General features: G+C 36.5%; 1 protein-coding gene and 1 pseudogene across 1 annotated transcript; both read right to left on the bottom strand.

Moving 5' to 3' along the window:
* Nucleotides 1-5,544, bottom strand: part of LOC149162112 (large ribosomal subunit protein uL3 pseudogene) — a 54,563-nt pseudogene extending 49,019 nt beyond the window's left edge.
* Nucleotides 4,918-7,783, bottom strand: LOC149162113 (putative disease resistance protein At4g27220). The gene has a single exon (XM_089435627.1). It carries the CDS (start codon nucleotides 7,693-7,695, stop codon nucleotides 5,653-5,655), a length of 2,043 nt encoding a protein of 680 aa, XP_089291753.1. The 5' UTR covers nucleotides 7,696-7,783; the 3' UTR covers nucleotides 4,918-5,652.
* Nucleotides 7,784-17,875: the final 10,092 nt, after the last annotated feature.

Raw genomic sequence — 17,875 nt, forward strand, 5'->3', positions numbered from 1 at the left:
GAATGAGTACATTCCTTTATTTGAATTGATATGTACTCCCTAATTGAGAAGGAAAGATAGATGCATCATCTTGGTCTTCACCTGGGAAGACAGAATGGAGGATTGGGTAATCATCTGGCATCCGATACTCTTTGAGTATGAGATAGGGCATCCAAGATAAGAGTAGTCGTGGACCGATATTCTTTGAGGACTAGCTATCCAAGATAATAATAGTCCAAAGAAGGTCATATTCAGTGAACACTTGGGTGGAGTATGTACCTTGAGAGACAATGATTAGAGTGTCTATAAATCATTGGTCTCGCCAACATTGTGCTATGATCTAGTGGAGAGATAGAGTTGTTAGTCAAGGCCTTTCTATGTGACAATGTTGGTTGATACGATGCCATACAGATGGGTTACCAATCTGATTCTTCTTATGAGAAATTTTTCAGATTGAGAATGACATTTTCCATTATGAATACCTCCCTAGTTAAGAGGTGGTGCTGAAAAGTGTAACTAGGTTCTGTCTTCATAATGGCATGTAATTGTGCTTTTTGTAAATGATGAAAAGAAGAAAATAAAATTATTATTGTAGTGTTTGCTTCATGGGTTTCATGAGCCTAAGAGATTTTATTTTTAGGTGTCTCCCATTGAGAGCCTTTAGGATTTTTCATTAAAGTCAAAGACTCAATGTCATGTATGAAGAATCCTTCTTAGGCATGTTACAAATTTATTTAAGTCTATAGGATTGTCTTGTAGCCCTCCAAAACAAGCACATGTTTCTTATCTTCAAGTCGGCCTCAAGATGAAGTAGAAACTCAAGTCGACTCACTTTATATGGAGACACACCTATTAAGATTTATAGGTCAGATTATTATATGGGAAAAACCATTATATATAGGTGGGAAGGGTCTTCACATTACCACAGTTCAGAAGTTCAAATATCTCTGAGATTTTCGGATGGCAATTACAATGCTAAGTTCGGCTAAGAGTGTGAAAGAAATTTCGATGAAGGAGCTCAGTCTAAGATACAGAAGTATTGAGATAAGCTCTAATTCCTCTGAAGTTCAGATCACAGAAAGGAGGCACAAGTTCAAATGGAGCTTAGAAGATTAATGAAGGGACAACGAAATTTTTTTAATGGTTGATCACAGTCATCAAGTTCGGATCTCTGAAATTATGGTGGCAAAACACAAATACGAAAGTTCAGATTTATATGAATTCAAATGGATAGTTACGGTCAAGTTCGAATGTCATTGCAATCAAGAAGTTCAGACTTTTGTGAGAGAGTTTTTGTGTTATGAAGAAGAGACAGTTTGGTAATGGAAACCACAAATTTAGTGTTATATCACAGTGATTTGGTGACATTACATTAACATGTTTCGATGTTATCTCTAGTGTATCTACAGTTCGTTGAGGAGATGATCTCATTATTAAGAAGGTTGAAGAAGAAGAGGAGTCAAGAAGAATAAAAGAGCATAAGGCAGAGAACTAGTGTCTTGGTCTTGGAGTGGCTAATAGGTCAAGGGTCTGGGTCTTGGTATTTGTCAATTGGAATCTCTATAAGAATAATTTGTGCGAGTTTTCCTCTCAAAGAGTGAGAGGTTTTGGCCCTGGCTAATATCCTACATTCTATGTCTCTTATCTATTTATGTGCATGCATTAGTAGTTGGTTGATAAAGAAGAACATTAATAACTTAAGTGAAGAAGATCCTAATCTAAAGTTGTAAAAAGAACTCACAAGCAGTTACTAATTAAAAGAGAAATCACCTAACTATTGATGCCCTAGATTTCTCAACACTATGAAGTTGGTTTATGGTGGCATTTGGATCCAGGAGAATCTATTAACGACAAGTGGAGTCAGCAATTGGATTGGGATCCAGGGGGTAGTACACACACAATTGATGTGCAGTTGATTCGGAGGTTGGTTTGGGGTCCAGGCATCAGAAAATCTATCCTTGATCGGGTGATATAGTGGTATATTGTAATGATTCAGCGATTCATATGGGACCCTGGTATTGGTATGTGTCTACTTCGGACAACCTTATTGATAAATAATTGTGAATTGCTTGTAGACAAGAAACCTTGAGGTAGGAGGATTTCTAATATTCCTTTTTTGATATGGTCAAGATGGATGGTATTTTACATGGTATTTTCCAATACCCATCGTATTTGCCTTCGTTTTTTGGAAAATAATAAAATAAAAGCTTCTAGAGAGTCCATCAAGCCTATAAAAGGGGAGAGGAGCAAAGCCTTTGGGCATCCCCGAGTTGTTTATCTTATTATGTTTGATGAGAACTTGGTGTGGCTAGTTCTACTTTGATCCTTGGACTAAAACCTCGCGGTGAATTTGTTTGGTGGATCTAGCTAGGATTCATAAAGGTGCTTTAATGTCTTAGACTAGTCTTTAATGAGCAGTTGTGCATTCCATTTGCAGGGGCTCCAATCTTATTTGTATGGGCATGTACCTTTATATTCAACTATTAGTATAAATAAGTTGTTGCATTTGCAGACCCCCTTTGTGTTTAGTATTGCAAACATTTTTTAATTAGAACATTAAAATGTGCCATAACTATTAAAAAAATTTACATTTTGGATCTTACATTAAATAAAATATTAAAGGATTCATAAATACTTTTAAGGTACAAGTTGCATTCACTCATATCAATATTATAATTCTCTTTAGCCTTCTAAGTTAAAATGGTTCTCTAAGGAATTTTTTTACTAAGTAATATAGGCCAATGAGATTTTTCTTGATTGTATTTATGTTTCTCTCTTCTACTCTTTTATTTTAATAGTGATTAGAGATTTATCTAGGAAATATCTACTTTTTAGGCTTAGCAATCTTTATCATATCAAAGATTAGTCAAATTATTTTTCTTGTGAAAAGTATATAAAAGTGTCCTTGTTTATGCAAGTTAAAAAATTCAATGTAAATTTATGATACAAATCTTTAATATTATTATTATTAAGGAGGAGGTTGAAATTCTAATTTTATAAATATTTAGGTGGTTTAATTTTCTAATAAAATCATCTTCATTGAATAACTTATGTAAATATATGTTTTAAGTTATGAAAATACATAGGTATGCGATTCGAATCATGTTTGTGATTAATTAAAATATAAATTTTAAAATTAATAACATAGTCAACTATACTATTATGAAGAGCATGGGAGCAAGTCCTAGGTAATTAGTGTCATAAATTAAATATTCTCTTGTAAGTGTGAATTCCATCTTTAACCACATATAGTTAAGGCTAGAGATATCACTTATGATTCTAGGTTGCTTATTTGTGTTTTTTACAATAAAGTTTCCCAAAAACACTATTTCATACATTCTTTACATAGGAAGAATTTTTTTAATCCATTTTTTATAATTACTATCCATTTGATCATTTATGTTTGAAAGACATAGAATGTGTAATTTAAACGCATACAATTATATGTCAATTAAATTCACAATACACAATTTGAAATACTTAAAAAAAAACAACAACAACAACAACAACTCTTCAGTAAACCCAAAAAATGCTTCAATAGCATTTTTGATAAATTTGTTAAGAAAACCAGTGAAACTAACCCATTAAACATTTTTTTCATACATTCTTTACATAGGAAGAATTTCTTTAATCTATTTTTTATAATTACTATCCATTCATACATTCTTTACATAAGAAAAAAAAAATTAATCCATTTTTTATAATTACTATTCATCTAATCATTTATGCTTAAAAGATATAAAATGTGTAATTTAAACGCATACAATTATATGTCAATTAAATTCACAATACACAATTTGAAATACTTAAAAAAAAACAACAACAACAAAAACAAAAACTCTTCACTAAACCCAAAAAATGCTTCAACAGTATTTTTGATAAATTTGTTAAGAAAACCAATGAAACTAACCCATTAGCCATTTTAAACATATTCATGTACTCAAAACAATCCTTTTAGTTCTTCATTATTGAATGAATATCACATTCTTCATGTGCTCAAACATCAAACAACTATGTAAAAGAATATCTCATCTTTTCCCCTTTCATGTTCTCTCTCTCTTTTTTTTTTTTTAACTTTTGTCGGGCTCATGTATTCACTTGTTAAAAAAAAAGTATTTCATTTTAAACCATATCTTCTGCTTTATTTTTATTTTTTAACTTTTGTCTGGCTCATGTATTCACTTGTTAAAAAAAAAGTATTTCATTTTAGACTATATCTTCTGCTTTATTTGTGAGAAAGATGGATTCTAAAACATATTTCTAAATATTCAATATTTTATTTAAATCTTGTTTTTACCTAAATACATTATTATTATTAAAATAATGAAAATGTAACATTTTAAAATTTTTGATAGGTTATTTATTTTAGTTTATTTCTAAATATTCAATATTTTATTTAAATCTCGTTTTTACTTAAATACATTTTTATTATCAAAATAATGAAAATATAAGATTTTAAAAATTTTGATAGGTTATTTATTTTAGTTTAATCTAATTGTTTTATGTTTTGTATTTTAGTTAATATATATTAGTGAATTTTGTTTAAAATTCAGCAAAGATTTATTAAAATTGTAAGATTGAATTATACAATATACTAAATCTATTTATACATTCAAAAATGAAATTTAAATAACAAAAAATTATAAACTTTATCAATTAAATTTTCACGACAAAAGAAAAATATATAAAACAATTAAACTTCACGATAAAAAAAAATAAAAATATCAAAATTAATTTTAATTAAACTAAATAAATAATTACCTAATTTTAATATATGCTGAATGAATAATTACGTAATTTTAATATATGATATAATGCTACAATCCTATGAAATCTTGTATTAATAAAAACATATTATAAAACGATAACTTACAAGCCTTTAAAACGATTAACAATTAATGATTTATTGCATTAACAAAAACATATTATTTATCCCATCTCAATCTTGGACATCTCAGCACGCATAAAGACTTACAGCAGGTCGTAATGGTGACGCCACCTCTTAACCTCATTACATTTCAATGTATTTACTCTCACTCTCGAGTGATGTCTTAATGTTGGGATCATCCCATTGGATTGCATCCCACCATTCCCTGTCGCCTCCTATTCCCGCCAGACACTTCAACTTATCCCATCCCCCACGCAATCTCTTCAATTTCGGACATAACTCTACCCCTAGCGACTTGAGCATGGGGGTAATGGTCCCAACCCTCCACTTCCACTTGCTGCCCCCACGGGCCCCACACACTCCAACGACTCTAAACACCAAAGACTCAACACCTGTAGCTTTGGAAAACCCATCCCCAACTCCAACGCCTCCAATTTAGAACATCTATCTATCCATAGCGTTCTCAGACATGGCAACTCCGCGGGGAGCTCTTTCAGCTGGTTACATCCATCTAGACGAAGGTATGCGAGCTTTCGGAATTGAGTAACCCAACCAGGCAGCCGCTCCACATCGCATCTCTGAAGAAAGAAACTTTCCAGATGTTTCATCACCTGCATATCCTGGGGAAGGTAATCTTGACCAACTGCTTCCTCAAACAACAGAGACAAACTTTTCATCTTTGACCAATTCCTCATAACCCCCTCCTTAAGTGTCGATTTTATTCGGACTTGCAAAACCCTGAGACTGCTCAAACTTCGGAGATCCTTTACACAAGCATTCTTTCTTTATGCATCCAATGCCTCCTCCTCCTCCTCGAAATCCAATGCAATGTTGCTCTTCAATCTCTCCAGTGAAACCAATTCCGAGATCCCACGGGGAAGATGCCCAAAACTGTGGCACCCGCTTATGTCCAAAGCCCTCAAACGTTTGAGTTGACTTATGCTCTCCGGAAGGCACCGTAATTGGTTACAGTCATTAACATTCAAGAACTGGAGCTCCTTCAGATCGCCAATGCTTTCCGGCAATTCACTGATGCCCCTGCATCCTTGTAGTTGGAGGGAGGAAAGATGTTTCAGATTTCCGATACAGCTCGGCAGAGACGTTATGCGAGTGTAACTGAGATCGAGAACCCTCAGTGAGGACAACTCGCAGAGGAAAGTTTCTGGAACTTCTTCAATACCGGGATTGTTCCTTAACAGCAAAACTGAGAAGGACGAGCATGAAAAGGCTGCCGGCAGGGACCGTAGATTATTCCTCATCAGTGACAATTTTGTACAGCCGTGGAGGTCTTCCTCAGAGGGAAACTGGCTCACGCCCACCCCGGCTTTAAAATAACACTTGTGCTCCTTCTCCGCGATGCGAATCGCCAGATCACGCAGAACATCGTGTATTTTAACCCACATAATCCTTCCCACCTCATCATTCGCCACCACCTCAATTAAACAACGATCCCGTAAGAAGTTGAGAAAACTGTGGCCAGTGTCCGGCAAATAGCTGTCTCCACTGCTTTTCACCAGACCCTCTGCGATCCAGATATCTATGACTTCTTCACAAATGATTACTGTGTCTTCGGGAAAAGCTGCAAAACATACAAAACAAGGCTTCAAATACTCTGGTAGACCATCGTAACTCCATTTGAGAGGCTGAAATAGTTTTTTCTCAATTTCATGGTGCATGCCATAAAAAGTCTCATCAATGTTTTGCATCTGATGCAAAGCATGCTCCCACTCATGCTCATAAGTATAGCTTCTCATTGCGGCAGCAACTACGTTTATAGCGAGTGGTAAACCCTTGCACTCCTCTGCGATTTTCCTGGCAACATCTTCTATTTCCTGTGAAACATTTCCATTTCGAAATGCTCGGCTACAAAACAGCTGCCAACCCTCCTCTTCCGACAGCGGTTCCACTCTTGTGATCTCCTCCGCTTCCATACTCGTACACACTTCTCTACTCCGAGTAGTCAAAACAACTTTAGAGCCTCTGTCATTCAATGATGCTCCTAGGCTTTGCAGATCAAGACCCTCCCACAGATCATCCATTAGAAGAAGAAATTTTTTATCCCTTAAATAAGACCACAACCTATGCTTTCGCCCTTCCAAATCAGATTTGTCAGGGAAGTTTTGCTGTAAGGTTAATCTACTGGCTATGCAATCTTGCAGCTTTGAGATATCGTAATCTTTGGAAACTGTTACCCAAATGATGGGATCAAAAGAACTGCGTACCTTGACGCTGTTGTTGATGGTCTGAAGCAGCGAAGTCTTGCCGACACCCCCCATGCCGTACACACCAATAATTCGGACGTTGCTATCTTCTGTCAACCTCTCCTCAACCTCCGACTGTAAAGATTTTATTGCATTTCCTACAAAACCAGCTTCGGGGGTCAAAATCTGCAACTGGGCGGGCAGATTAGAATCCCCGTATTCCCCGGTTGGAGGAAAATCAGAATCCTTCTCTGAGTGGAGCTGAGCAACAATTGCTTTCCAATCTCTGATATCTTTGCTGATTCTGTAGAGGCAGAAGCAGTTAGGACACCAACTTAGGCACCTTCTGTGTTGCTCGTAATCCCTGCGAATAGATTCTGAACTTCCTATGGCCTCGCCCGCCTTATCCAGCCAAGCTTTCACTACTCTTTTAGGGTTCATTTGTACTCGAGCGAGCTCCATATTTATATCATGCCTTAGATTGTCCAGACGCTCAACTTCATGCTCCATGTCGCGGAAAGATTGAGGCAAAGAGATGACCAATTTCACCTCTTGAACAACCCTTTTCAAGAGGCTGCTTAAAACATTGGCTAAAGCCCCAGTCCCAATATCTGAGCAGCAGGCCATTGCGTTCACCAGAGTGAGAAAGCGCAAGGTCTTCCAAATGAGAGGCGCTCAATATTTCTCTTCCCACCGCAAAACCACTAACAATATTCAGATCCTTCTGCTAGCACTGAATGCATCCATGAAGTAGCAGGCAAGCATGAGTATTTATTTATTTTCTCCGTCCATTCACACTCAACAACTGGGAAGAATCAACTTGACCTGACTTTAGGTGGGTGGAAGCAAGGTATTTGTCCCTACAAGATGGCCCCATCTTGTTCTTCTTTTCACTATTTCCAGTGGCCCTACTTAAGAGGGGGTTTGGATGCCGACATTCCATTCCAACGCAATTTTGATGGGAATCAATGCCACATTTTATTACAGAATTTAACTTTCGTATTGTCTGGCCGGAAAGGGGATTTTACAGTTCCGTTATCGCTATATCTTTGTAGTTAAAATAACAGTTTAGCCAGTAGAACTATGACTATGGTTCGCCAGAAGGGTTCGTTTTGCAGGCCGGTTTTATAAAAGATCTCGTCATTCCAAAAACGTGAAACCCTAAATGACGTATTGCATGGATGGGAAGACTCTTTACGGATGGCTTCCAGATCGTGGAGCCGCCTCTCACAATTTTACAGACTGGAAAATTAATGCTTTCGCGAAAGCATTAGATTATAAAGCACTATGCAACGCAATTTTTTTCAACCCATGCCTGAAATAAAATAATGACTTCATGAAATGAAGTATGGAATATTTAATCATTTATCTTTAGTTTTTAGCTGGGTAGATGTTAAAATAATTTCCTCAATTCTTTGAATGTCATTTATTCTTCCCAAAATTTCATAAACACTTTATACGATTTATATCCATTTGCTTTATACACTTCAGGTTTTTATTCTTCTCCAAGTTCCCTTCAATTCTTTATTTTAAGTTAATAAAAATGAATAGAATCACCTTTTCAAAATAATGTGTAAAGGAAGATTATTTGTTTTTATTCTTCTCCATGTTCCCTTCAATTTTTATTTTAAATTAATAAAAATTAATAGTATCACTTTTTCAAAATAATGTGTAAAAGAAGATTATTGGTTATTTTTAAATCTAGATGATAAAATTAAATATCTAATCAAATTCTATGATAAATTTATATTTTAAATATCTCATTAAAAGTTATATATATATATATATATTTTACTATTTTAAGAAGATGTAATTCATATATATATATATATATATATATATCACTATTTTAAGAAGATGTAATTCATCAATAAATTCTAATTCTAAACAAGTACACATGGAGTTTTCACATTTAATTCATTTTTCTCACTAATTTATTTGCAAAAAATTGATAAGCATGGAGTGAAATGGAATATTCAACATCATAAGAGACTATTTAGTGAAATGGAATATTCAACACCATAAGAAACTACTTAGTTGTGACTTATAGGATATGATCATAGATTAATGACTTATTCTAAGCAAAATTATTTAAATTGATATCTCAAATGTTGTACTGCAAAAGCCCTTCAATGCTTAAATATTATTTTATTTTTAGTAATCTTTCATGATTATCACTATCCAATTAGATCACTAAATCTATTGAACCTTGAGAAAATTGTTAGTAAGTTAATAATTTATATATATATATATATATATATTTTAATTCTATTTCTATGCTCTAAAGCAATGTAAAGAAGCTTTCCTAAATCTTGTTACAAACATTTTTGAAATTGAGATTTGATGTGGGCATATGGAAGACAATCTAAGGGAGTGATTTCCATCCTTACTTTCTTAGTACCACAAAGATGACAAATTCTTTCATCCCTAGATATCTTAGAAATTGTTTTACTAAGGTTGGTGAGAGTTGGTTCTTATTTTAGCAATATTGACTTTCTTTTTTAAGCTAGCTACAATAGAAACATACTTTGATATTCTATATTTAGGTTAATGACCTCTTTAGTCTTCAATTCTCTTTCTTCTATTTCTTTATCACACCATAATTTCTCTTTAAATTCAAATGTGATGGTCTTTTCTATGACATCAATATTATGCAAGATGAGTTCCTCTATTCTCCAATGATTTAACCAAGACTACAACATTTATTCCATCCCCTCTTATGTTGTACGTAACTTTCATTAGTGTTTGTTATCTTGTGCTTGTACATTAGGTACATTAATTAATATCCATACTCTAAATGGAGCAAAGACTAGACGTTTTGAGGAGGATAAGATAGGGTGTATTTCTTTTATATAAAAGGCTTATAAATTTTGGTGCCCAATTTTCTCACAAAGTCCATGTTAACACACCTTTAGACTGGTGTGTTAGCACATTGAGATAAGCTATGTTAGAGATAGTTGTAACTAATTAGAATTGCAATGTAATAACCTCATTGTATATTTGAATGAGATGAAGAGTGTTAGGATTGGCTACATGTTAAAGTTGACTATAATATGTTAAGATTTTACATGAAAGAAGAAGAAATCAAAGGTTGAACTAACCTAAAGGTAATGTCGGAGACATATGGAGATTGTGAGAGTTATTTTATGGACAGAATATAAATGAATCTAATGTGCTTCCCCCTCTCATATTTTGATTATCTCAAATATGTGAGTGCATTATTGTTACATTCTGGAATATTTTATTTTTCAATAATTTACCTATGTCTCTATGATGGATGTCAGTGCCTCATGTGAGATCTTACTCTTCAACATGATATTGAAATTTGTCGACACTAATGGATTATTGTTGGCTTAAATGAAAAACTTATGGTTTGTTAATAATAATGCTAATAGTTGGATATATTGCTAAAGTAGAACATATTTTTGCAAGAGAAAATAAGGCATGTCGTGGAAGCCCACACAATGGGAGATACAAGATTAGATTATTGAAAAATAGATTGAATGTAATGTTTCAAAACTAGAAAATATAGTGAATATCAAAAACATGCACTAAGTTACAACAAGGAATTCCACACATCCAAACACAAATTTACACAAGCATATATGAATCAGTGAACCATAAAAGAGAAGCCATAAATCTAAACCATTTTATTTATCTTGAAGTTGGAACTGAGTACAATAGAGTGAAATGTTAGAACTTGGGCTTGCTTCAACAAACATGCAATACCCAGGTGAGAAAACAAGAGAAATTGCCAATTCAAATATCCCATTAAGCCCAAACGCAATGCTCAAAAAATTTTGTTGTTGTTGCTAAGGAAAATTGTAATATTACCCCTAAAAACTACTTAAAAAATCCTAAAAACATAGAGAGAGGTTCCTCACACCTCAACCAACAAAACCCAAAAAACGTTTGGGTTGATTCCAACTGAACTGGAATGCCCAAATTAGTGTGAATTTCCCAACCAACAGGTTTTGTGCCTAGCTAGAAGATTATTGTTGCAAATAGATCCTAAATCATCCCTCTAGCTGTTGAGAATGCCACTGAAAATTATTTCCAAAAATTAAGATAAATTCTTATCCAACACAGTCTCGAAAATCACTCCAAAAATCACAGCACTAAATGAACCCAAAAAGACTTACAAAGGCCCTTGGAGAGAAATTTGGCCCACCAAATAGTAGGAGAATCAACCCAGAAAACCTCCACAAAGAAATTCATCCTCCACTAGGAAAATTATCTACAATTTCTCCAGCTTGAATTCTACCAAATGCTTTATCTCACAAACTCCATGAAATCTACTATTATGCCCTCCGAGAATTTGCACAGTTAAATAATCATTGTGAAATGGCTCTCCAAATGCTCGTATGATGTTCTCAAATCCACTTCTAGACTGACACTCGAAGTTCATTGAAGAAGGGTTGGAATTCTCGCTTGGAAATTATTAGTGCTAGACTGCCACTCGAATTTCATTGAAGAAGGGTTCGAATTCCCGCTTGGAAATTATTAGTGCTAAACATCACTAGTTGGCTTGGCTAAGCAGCTCAAGCAAACTCTCCACTTTTGAAATGAAATGCCAAAAGATACAAAAATGAGGCTCTTCTCTTCCTTTTATAATTGTTTTTGAGCCCTTCCTTATGGGCTCCACCAATTCGATTTCTCCAAATGGTGTTGGTCTACGTACATCTTATGTTGGTTCTGCATTATCTGCAAGTTATTATTAAGAGCCCTTAGGATCTCCTAACTCTCGTGTATCCAATCCTTCATCTTAGGGTCTCGGATGGCTCCAAAAACCATGTTAGCAATGATAATGCATCATAACCATAAAGAGCATGGAAAGGTGACTTGCTAATAGACATATGGTGAGTGGTGTTGTATCAATATTCCCCCAAATGAATCCACTTCACCCACGTGCATTGATTCCTAGTTACATAGTTCCATAGATACCCCTCCAACCATTTGTTCACAATTTATGTTTGTCCATCTATTTGGGGGTGGTAGCTCATGGTAGGAGTGAGCTTAATGCCCACCAATCTGAATAGATCCTACCAAAATTCTCCCATAATTTTTTGGTCCTAGTCATTGGCAATGGTCTTAGGGAGACCATGGAAACTGAAAATCTCCCTAAAAAAGAACTCAGCTACCTATGAGTATGAATATATGGATGGAATGGCGAAGAAATGAGCAAGTTTGGTAAACTTATCCACCACCACATATATACAATTATCCCCTGCACATTTGGAAGTCCAATGATAAATTCCATAGCTATGATATCCCACTTCCTCTTTGGAATGGAAAGGGGTTGAAGTAAACCAATTAGATGTGTCTACTCCCCCCTGTTCCTCTAATAAATATCACACTCCCAAGCATGCCTCAAAACATCCTCCTTGAGGCCTCTCTAAGAGAAATGCTCCCTGATGGCCTTGCAGGTTTTCAAAAACCCCAAATGTCTAGCCAAAGGTGAATAATGAGCTGCATGCGAGATCTTTTCCCGCAACTGTGAACCCGGTACCAAATAGATCCTATCCTTGTAATAAATCACCTCATCCATCACTATATACCTGTCATCCCCTAAAATACCATCCAATATCTCATATTCATGTCGATCCTTGGAGTACTCCACCAATAGTTGTGTCTTCCAGTCCTGAGTGATGTCCATCAATGAGAGTGTTGTGGGCCTCCTCGATAAAGCATAAAACATTATTCTTTGATTTCCCTTGACATAGTCTATCTCAAAATCATAGGCTTGGATCTTATTGACTCACTTTTGTTGCCTCTCATGAAGCTCCCTCTTCTAAAAAAAAGATCGAAGATTATTTTGATTTGTCTTCACCTTAAACCTGTTACCGACCAAATATTGCCAAAATTTGGTGAACACATGCAAAATGGCCAACATCACCTTAGCATATATGGAATACAATCTCTCATGTGTTTGTAGCTTCCATCTCTAAAAAGAAATGGGGTGGCTTCCTTGTGTCAGAATTGCCCCAACTCTGTCTCTGGATGCATCGCACTCCAAAACAAAAGGCCGTTAAAAATATGGTAAAGCCAATACTGGGAAACTTATCATCACCCTCTTGAGGCACTCAAAATCCTCTTGTGCCATGTTTATCCACTCCAAGGCTCCTTTCTTCGTCAATTATGCGAGGGGTGTTGCCAACTAAGAAAATCCATTCACAAACCACCTGTAATAAGTGCATATGCCCAAGAATCCTCACAACTTCGTCACATTCCTAGGTGTGGGCCAATCCAAAATGGCCCCAATCTTCTCTTGATGGACCTTGACTTCATCCTCCCTAATCCCATGCCCCAGATATAATATCTCAGTCAACCGAAACTCGCATTTTGACATCTTGGAATACAACTATTTCCCCTCCAAGATGCACAGGACCTCCTCCAAGTGTTGCAAATGCTCCTCCCACGTCCTATTGTATATCAAAATATCATAGAAGAATACTAGCACAAACTGGTGTGACTGCTTGCAAAACACATGGTTCATGCAAGACTAAAAGGTAGTTGGTGTGTTGGTTAGCTCGAAGGGCATGACCAAGAACTCAAAATGTCCATAGTGGAAACATAATGCAGTCTTCATGATATCCTACTCTCTCACTCAAATCTGATGGTATCCCAAATGCAATTCTATTTAGAGAAGTATTTAGCTCCTCTAAGCTCATTCATCAACTCATCAAAGTGTGGGATTGAGTACTTATTCTTCGGTGTCTTCTTTTTCAGGGCCCTGTAGCCAATGCACATGTGAAGCATCCCATCCTTCTTTCTCACCCACACAACTGAAGAAGCAAAGGGATTGGAACTAGGTCTTATGTGTCCCAAGTCTAGAAACTCTTGTATGGCTTTCTCATTCTCATCTCAGTTTTCCTTGGGATGTTTGTATGGAGTAGCGATGACTGTATGCACACCCTCCTCCAACTCTATAGTGTGATCAAACCCTTTGTCTGGTGAATGACCTAGAAGAATGTCCTTGAATATTGCCAGATGTTTCTCTAGTAATGCTAAGATATATGGATGTGGTTGATGTTGCTTCCTTATCTCACAAATTCCTAACTCTACTACCCATGCTATATCCCCATGTCTCAAATCAGCCTCCATCCTGTGGGTTGATACAAGCTATGGCAGGTACGAGTGCATGCCCCTCAATACTACTAGCTTCCCATTTGTCACTATGAACTCCATCTCTAGCTTCTTCCAGTCAATAGTAACATGCCCAGAGGAGTATAACCATTGGACACCCATCACGACATTGCTATCTGACACATCAACCACAAATAGGTGATCTGTCAACGAATAATTCCCCATGGTTAGGGTCATGTTGGGAACATATCTCGTGTATTACATGGTCTGATCTCCCGATACAAGCACTCAAAACCCCTCAAATTTCTCTATGTGTATGTCACTCTAATCCACCATCCGAGCGTCAATAAAATTGTAAGTGGCCCCACTGTCTACTAGCATCGAGACTCGTTGTCCTTCCATTGTGCCCTTGACTTGCAGTGTCATATACGTCAAAACTCCCTGAAGTGAAGCAATAACTCCTCCAGTAGGCAAAAGCAGTCCTCCTCCCTGCAGTGGTGAGGTTGGTAGTCCACCTCCCATGGTTTGGGGTCCTCCATCTCCTGCTCCATCTCATCATTAGGCTCACTATCCAAATACACCTCAATGTAATGGGCCTTTCCCTTGGTGAAATTGTGTCCCAATGCCCACGGTTCCTGATACGTGAATCACAACTTCCTCCTTTATAGGTCCCTCCTAGTCTCATCATCAGGTTATCCACGCCCAACATCTCTATGTACCTATCTGGTGTCTCATCCCCCTTGGGGTGCAATGTATCTGACAAGTATAGGCCCCTTGGTCTTGGGCAAGGCATCAATCATGTATTTGGCTCTAGAGATGGCATCTTGCAATGTCGTGGGCCTATAGGCCCTCACCCAACCACGTAGGGGATCAACTAGCCCCTCAATGAACAACTTGATCAATCGAGTCTCTAAAATGTTTGTAAACATCATGGCCAATCTTTGGAACTCTGATATGTAGGCCTCAGGACTACCAGTCTATCTAAGGTGTTCCAAGTCCCTGAAGTGTAGCTTTAGGTCCTTCCTATCAAATCTCTCGATCAATATTCTAGTGAACTTAGTATAGGAAGTGATGTGTATATTCACAAGAGAGATTATGCCATGGTACCACCACTCCTATACATCTCCCTCCAAACGTAAGGTGGAAAATTCAATAGTGTCAGTATTTCCCACAGGATTCGAATGGAGATAAGTGTCCAAATTATGGACCCACACTCTAGCTGAACTGTTGGTTGACCTATTAAAGTATGGAAGTGTGGACTTCCCTTCTACCTTCTGCACCTCCTAGTTAAACTGTCCTCCTCTATAATATGTTCCATCCCCAGTCTTGCATCTCTCCTTGAGGTGTATAAACTCCCCAAAATACATGACGCATTGAATCCTAGGATCCAGGCCCTCATACTCATCAATTCTCATCTCCTTATAATGCACCAAATCTGTAGTAGGATTTGGTTCGCTCTCTCTCTCGCTCATCGTTCATCAATTGTGGCATAGTGGAATGGCTAGCTTGGCGACATGTAGGAGTATACGATTGTTGAATATATGATCATTTGTGTGACATATTCCACCTCCTAATCTGGAACCCCCATCTCCATTGGGATCATGCTCAGGTTGATTCTACACCTGTAGGACCATCATTTGCTACATCATATCCATCATCAACTGGATCTTCCTCAAAATCTATTGAGTTACCCTCAACAGCTCATCCATAAACTAGTTTTAACCTCCTTGCCTTGGCTGCTCGTTTCCTCCATTTCCATCCTGACCCTCCATGTGTTTTATGGTGTTGTTAAGCTCTGCATCAGAGAAATTGTTAGGTTCTTCTCCTCTTCCACATCCTCTTCCTCTACCCCTGCCTCTTCCTCTTCAGAAGACTAGACCTTGGTATCTGGGTGGCATCACCTATCAATTTTCTCCCACACAGGCCAAGAACATGCTTTGATACCATTGTAATGTTCCAAAACTATAAATATAGTGAATATAAAAAACATGCACTAAGCTACAATAAGGAATTCCACACATGCAAGCACAAGTTTATACAAGTATATATGAATCATTGAACCATAAAATAGCAACCATAAATCTAATCCATTTTATTGATTTTAAGTTGGAACTAATTACAATAGAGTGAAATGATAGAACTTGGGCTTGCTTCAACAAGCATGCAATACCTAGTTCAATAAACAAGAGGAATCTCCAAATAGAATAGCCCAATCAGCCTAAATGCACTGCCTATACATTTTTGTTGTTGTTTTTGTTGTTTCTGATGGAGGAAAGTTGTAATATTACCCCTCAAACTAATCCAAAAATTCTAAAAAATTAGAGAAAGGCTCCTCACACCCCAACCAACAAAATCCAAGAATCATTTGGTTGATTTTAGTTGACTCGGAATGCCCAAATTAGTGTGAATTTCCCATCCAATTGGTTCCTGCACCTAATTAGATGATTATTGTTGCAAATAGCTCCAAAATCCTCCCTCTAGTTGTTGGGAATGCCACTGAAATTCTGTTCTGAGATTAAGATAATGCATATCCAACACGGCCTGGAAAATCACTCCAAAAACCCTTGCACTGAATGAACCCATAAAAAATTGCGCAGGGACTTGGAGAGAGAAATTTGGCCCACCAAATAGTAGTAGACTCAGCCCAAAAAACCTTCACAAAGAAATTTGTCCTCCACTAGGAAAATTATCTGCAATTTCTCTAGCCCATATTCCACCAAATGCTTGTTCTCCCAATCTCCACAAAATCTGCTATTGTGTCCTCCAACAATTCACACAGCTGAATAATCACTGAAAAATGGCTCTCCAAATGCCTTGATACAATTCTCAAATCCACTTATAGAGTGACACTCGAATTTCAATGAATAAGGGTTGGAATTCTCACTTGGAAATTCCTTGTGTTGAACATCACTGGTTGGCTTGGCTAAGCAGCTCAAGTGAACTCTATAATTCTTAAATGAAATGCCAAAATATACAAAAATTAGACTCTTATATTCCTTTTATAATTGTTGCTCACCCCTTTCTTGTGGGCTCCACCAATTTGACACCACCCCCCCCCCCCCCCCCCCCCCCCCCCCCCTTTTCTCATCCCATTTCCTTGTGGTTCGATTTTTCCTTCGTAGGGAGTTCAATTTTCCTTCTTGAGTGGCTCCCACAACCCATTACCACTTTAATTTTTATTTTTTTCCGAAGTTGAGTCTTTATTTTTAATTTTCTCCAAAAAATAAATTAAGCCTCCATGCCAAAATTATTTAATGATCACCAAAATTGCAAAATTGGGAATTGCTCTTAGAAAAATCATTAATTGGGGAAATGACATTGAATTTTCATAGAGGGAAACACAAAGCCTGCACATGAATCTTGAATGGTGGAATAACAATTATATATATTTTTATAAACATGTAATTTTGTTTGTTTAATTTCCTGACTTATCACATAAGTGAATAAATAGACAAGTAGTAGTTAACACAATATGCCACCCTTAAGGACCTACAATTTGTGATCAAGAAAAACATGAAAAGTTCAATGTATTAGATAACTAGTGGATGCATGCAATTGATTATTTGTTCTAACAATTTAAATAGGGCTACATAGTAGAGTTTGTTATTGATTATAACTATCCCTTTTTAGCATGAATGAGAGAGATTTTAAGACAAGTCCAAGAGGAATATTTCTTGAAGTAATCCTATTGTGGAATAAAAGACTTTGTTTGTGGGCAAAG

The sequence above is a fragment of the Pinus tabuliformis genome, chromosome 5_2, assembly GCF_031772625.1.
Source record: "Pinus tabuliformis cultivar Carrire ecotype Pingquan chromosome 5_2, CPIR1, whole genome shotgun sequence".
Taxonomy (NCBI): domain Eukaryota; kingdom Viridiplantae; phylum Streptophyta; class Pinopsida; order Pinales; family Pinaceae; genus Pinus; species Pinus tabuliformis.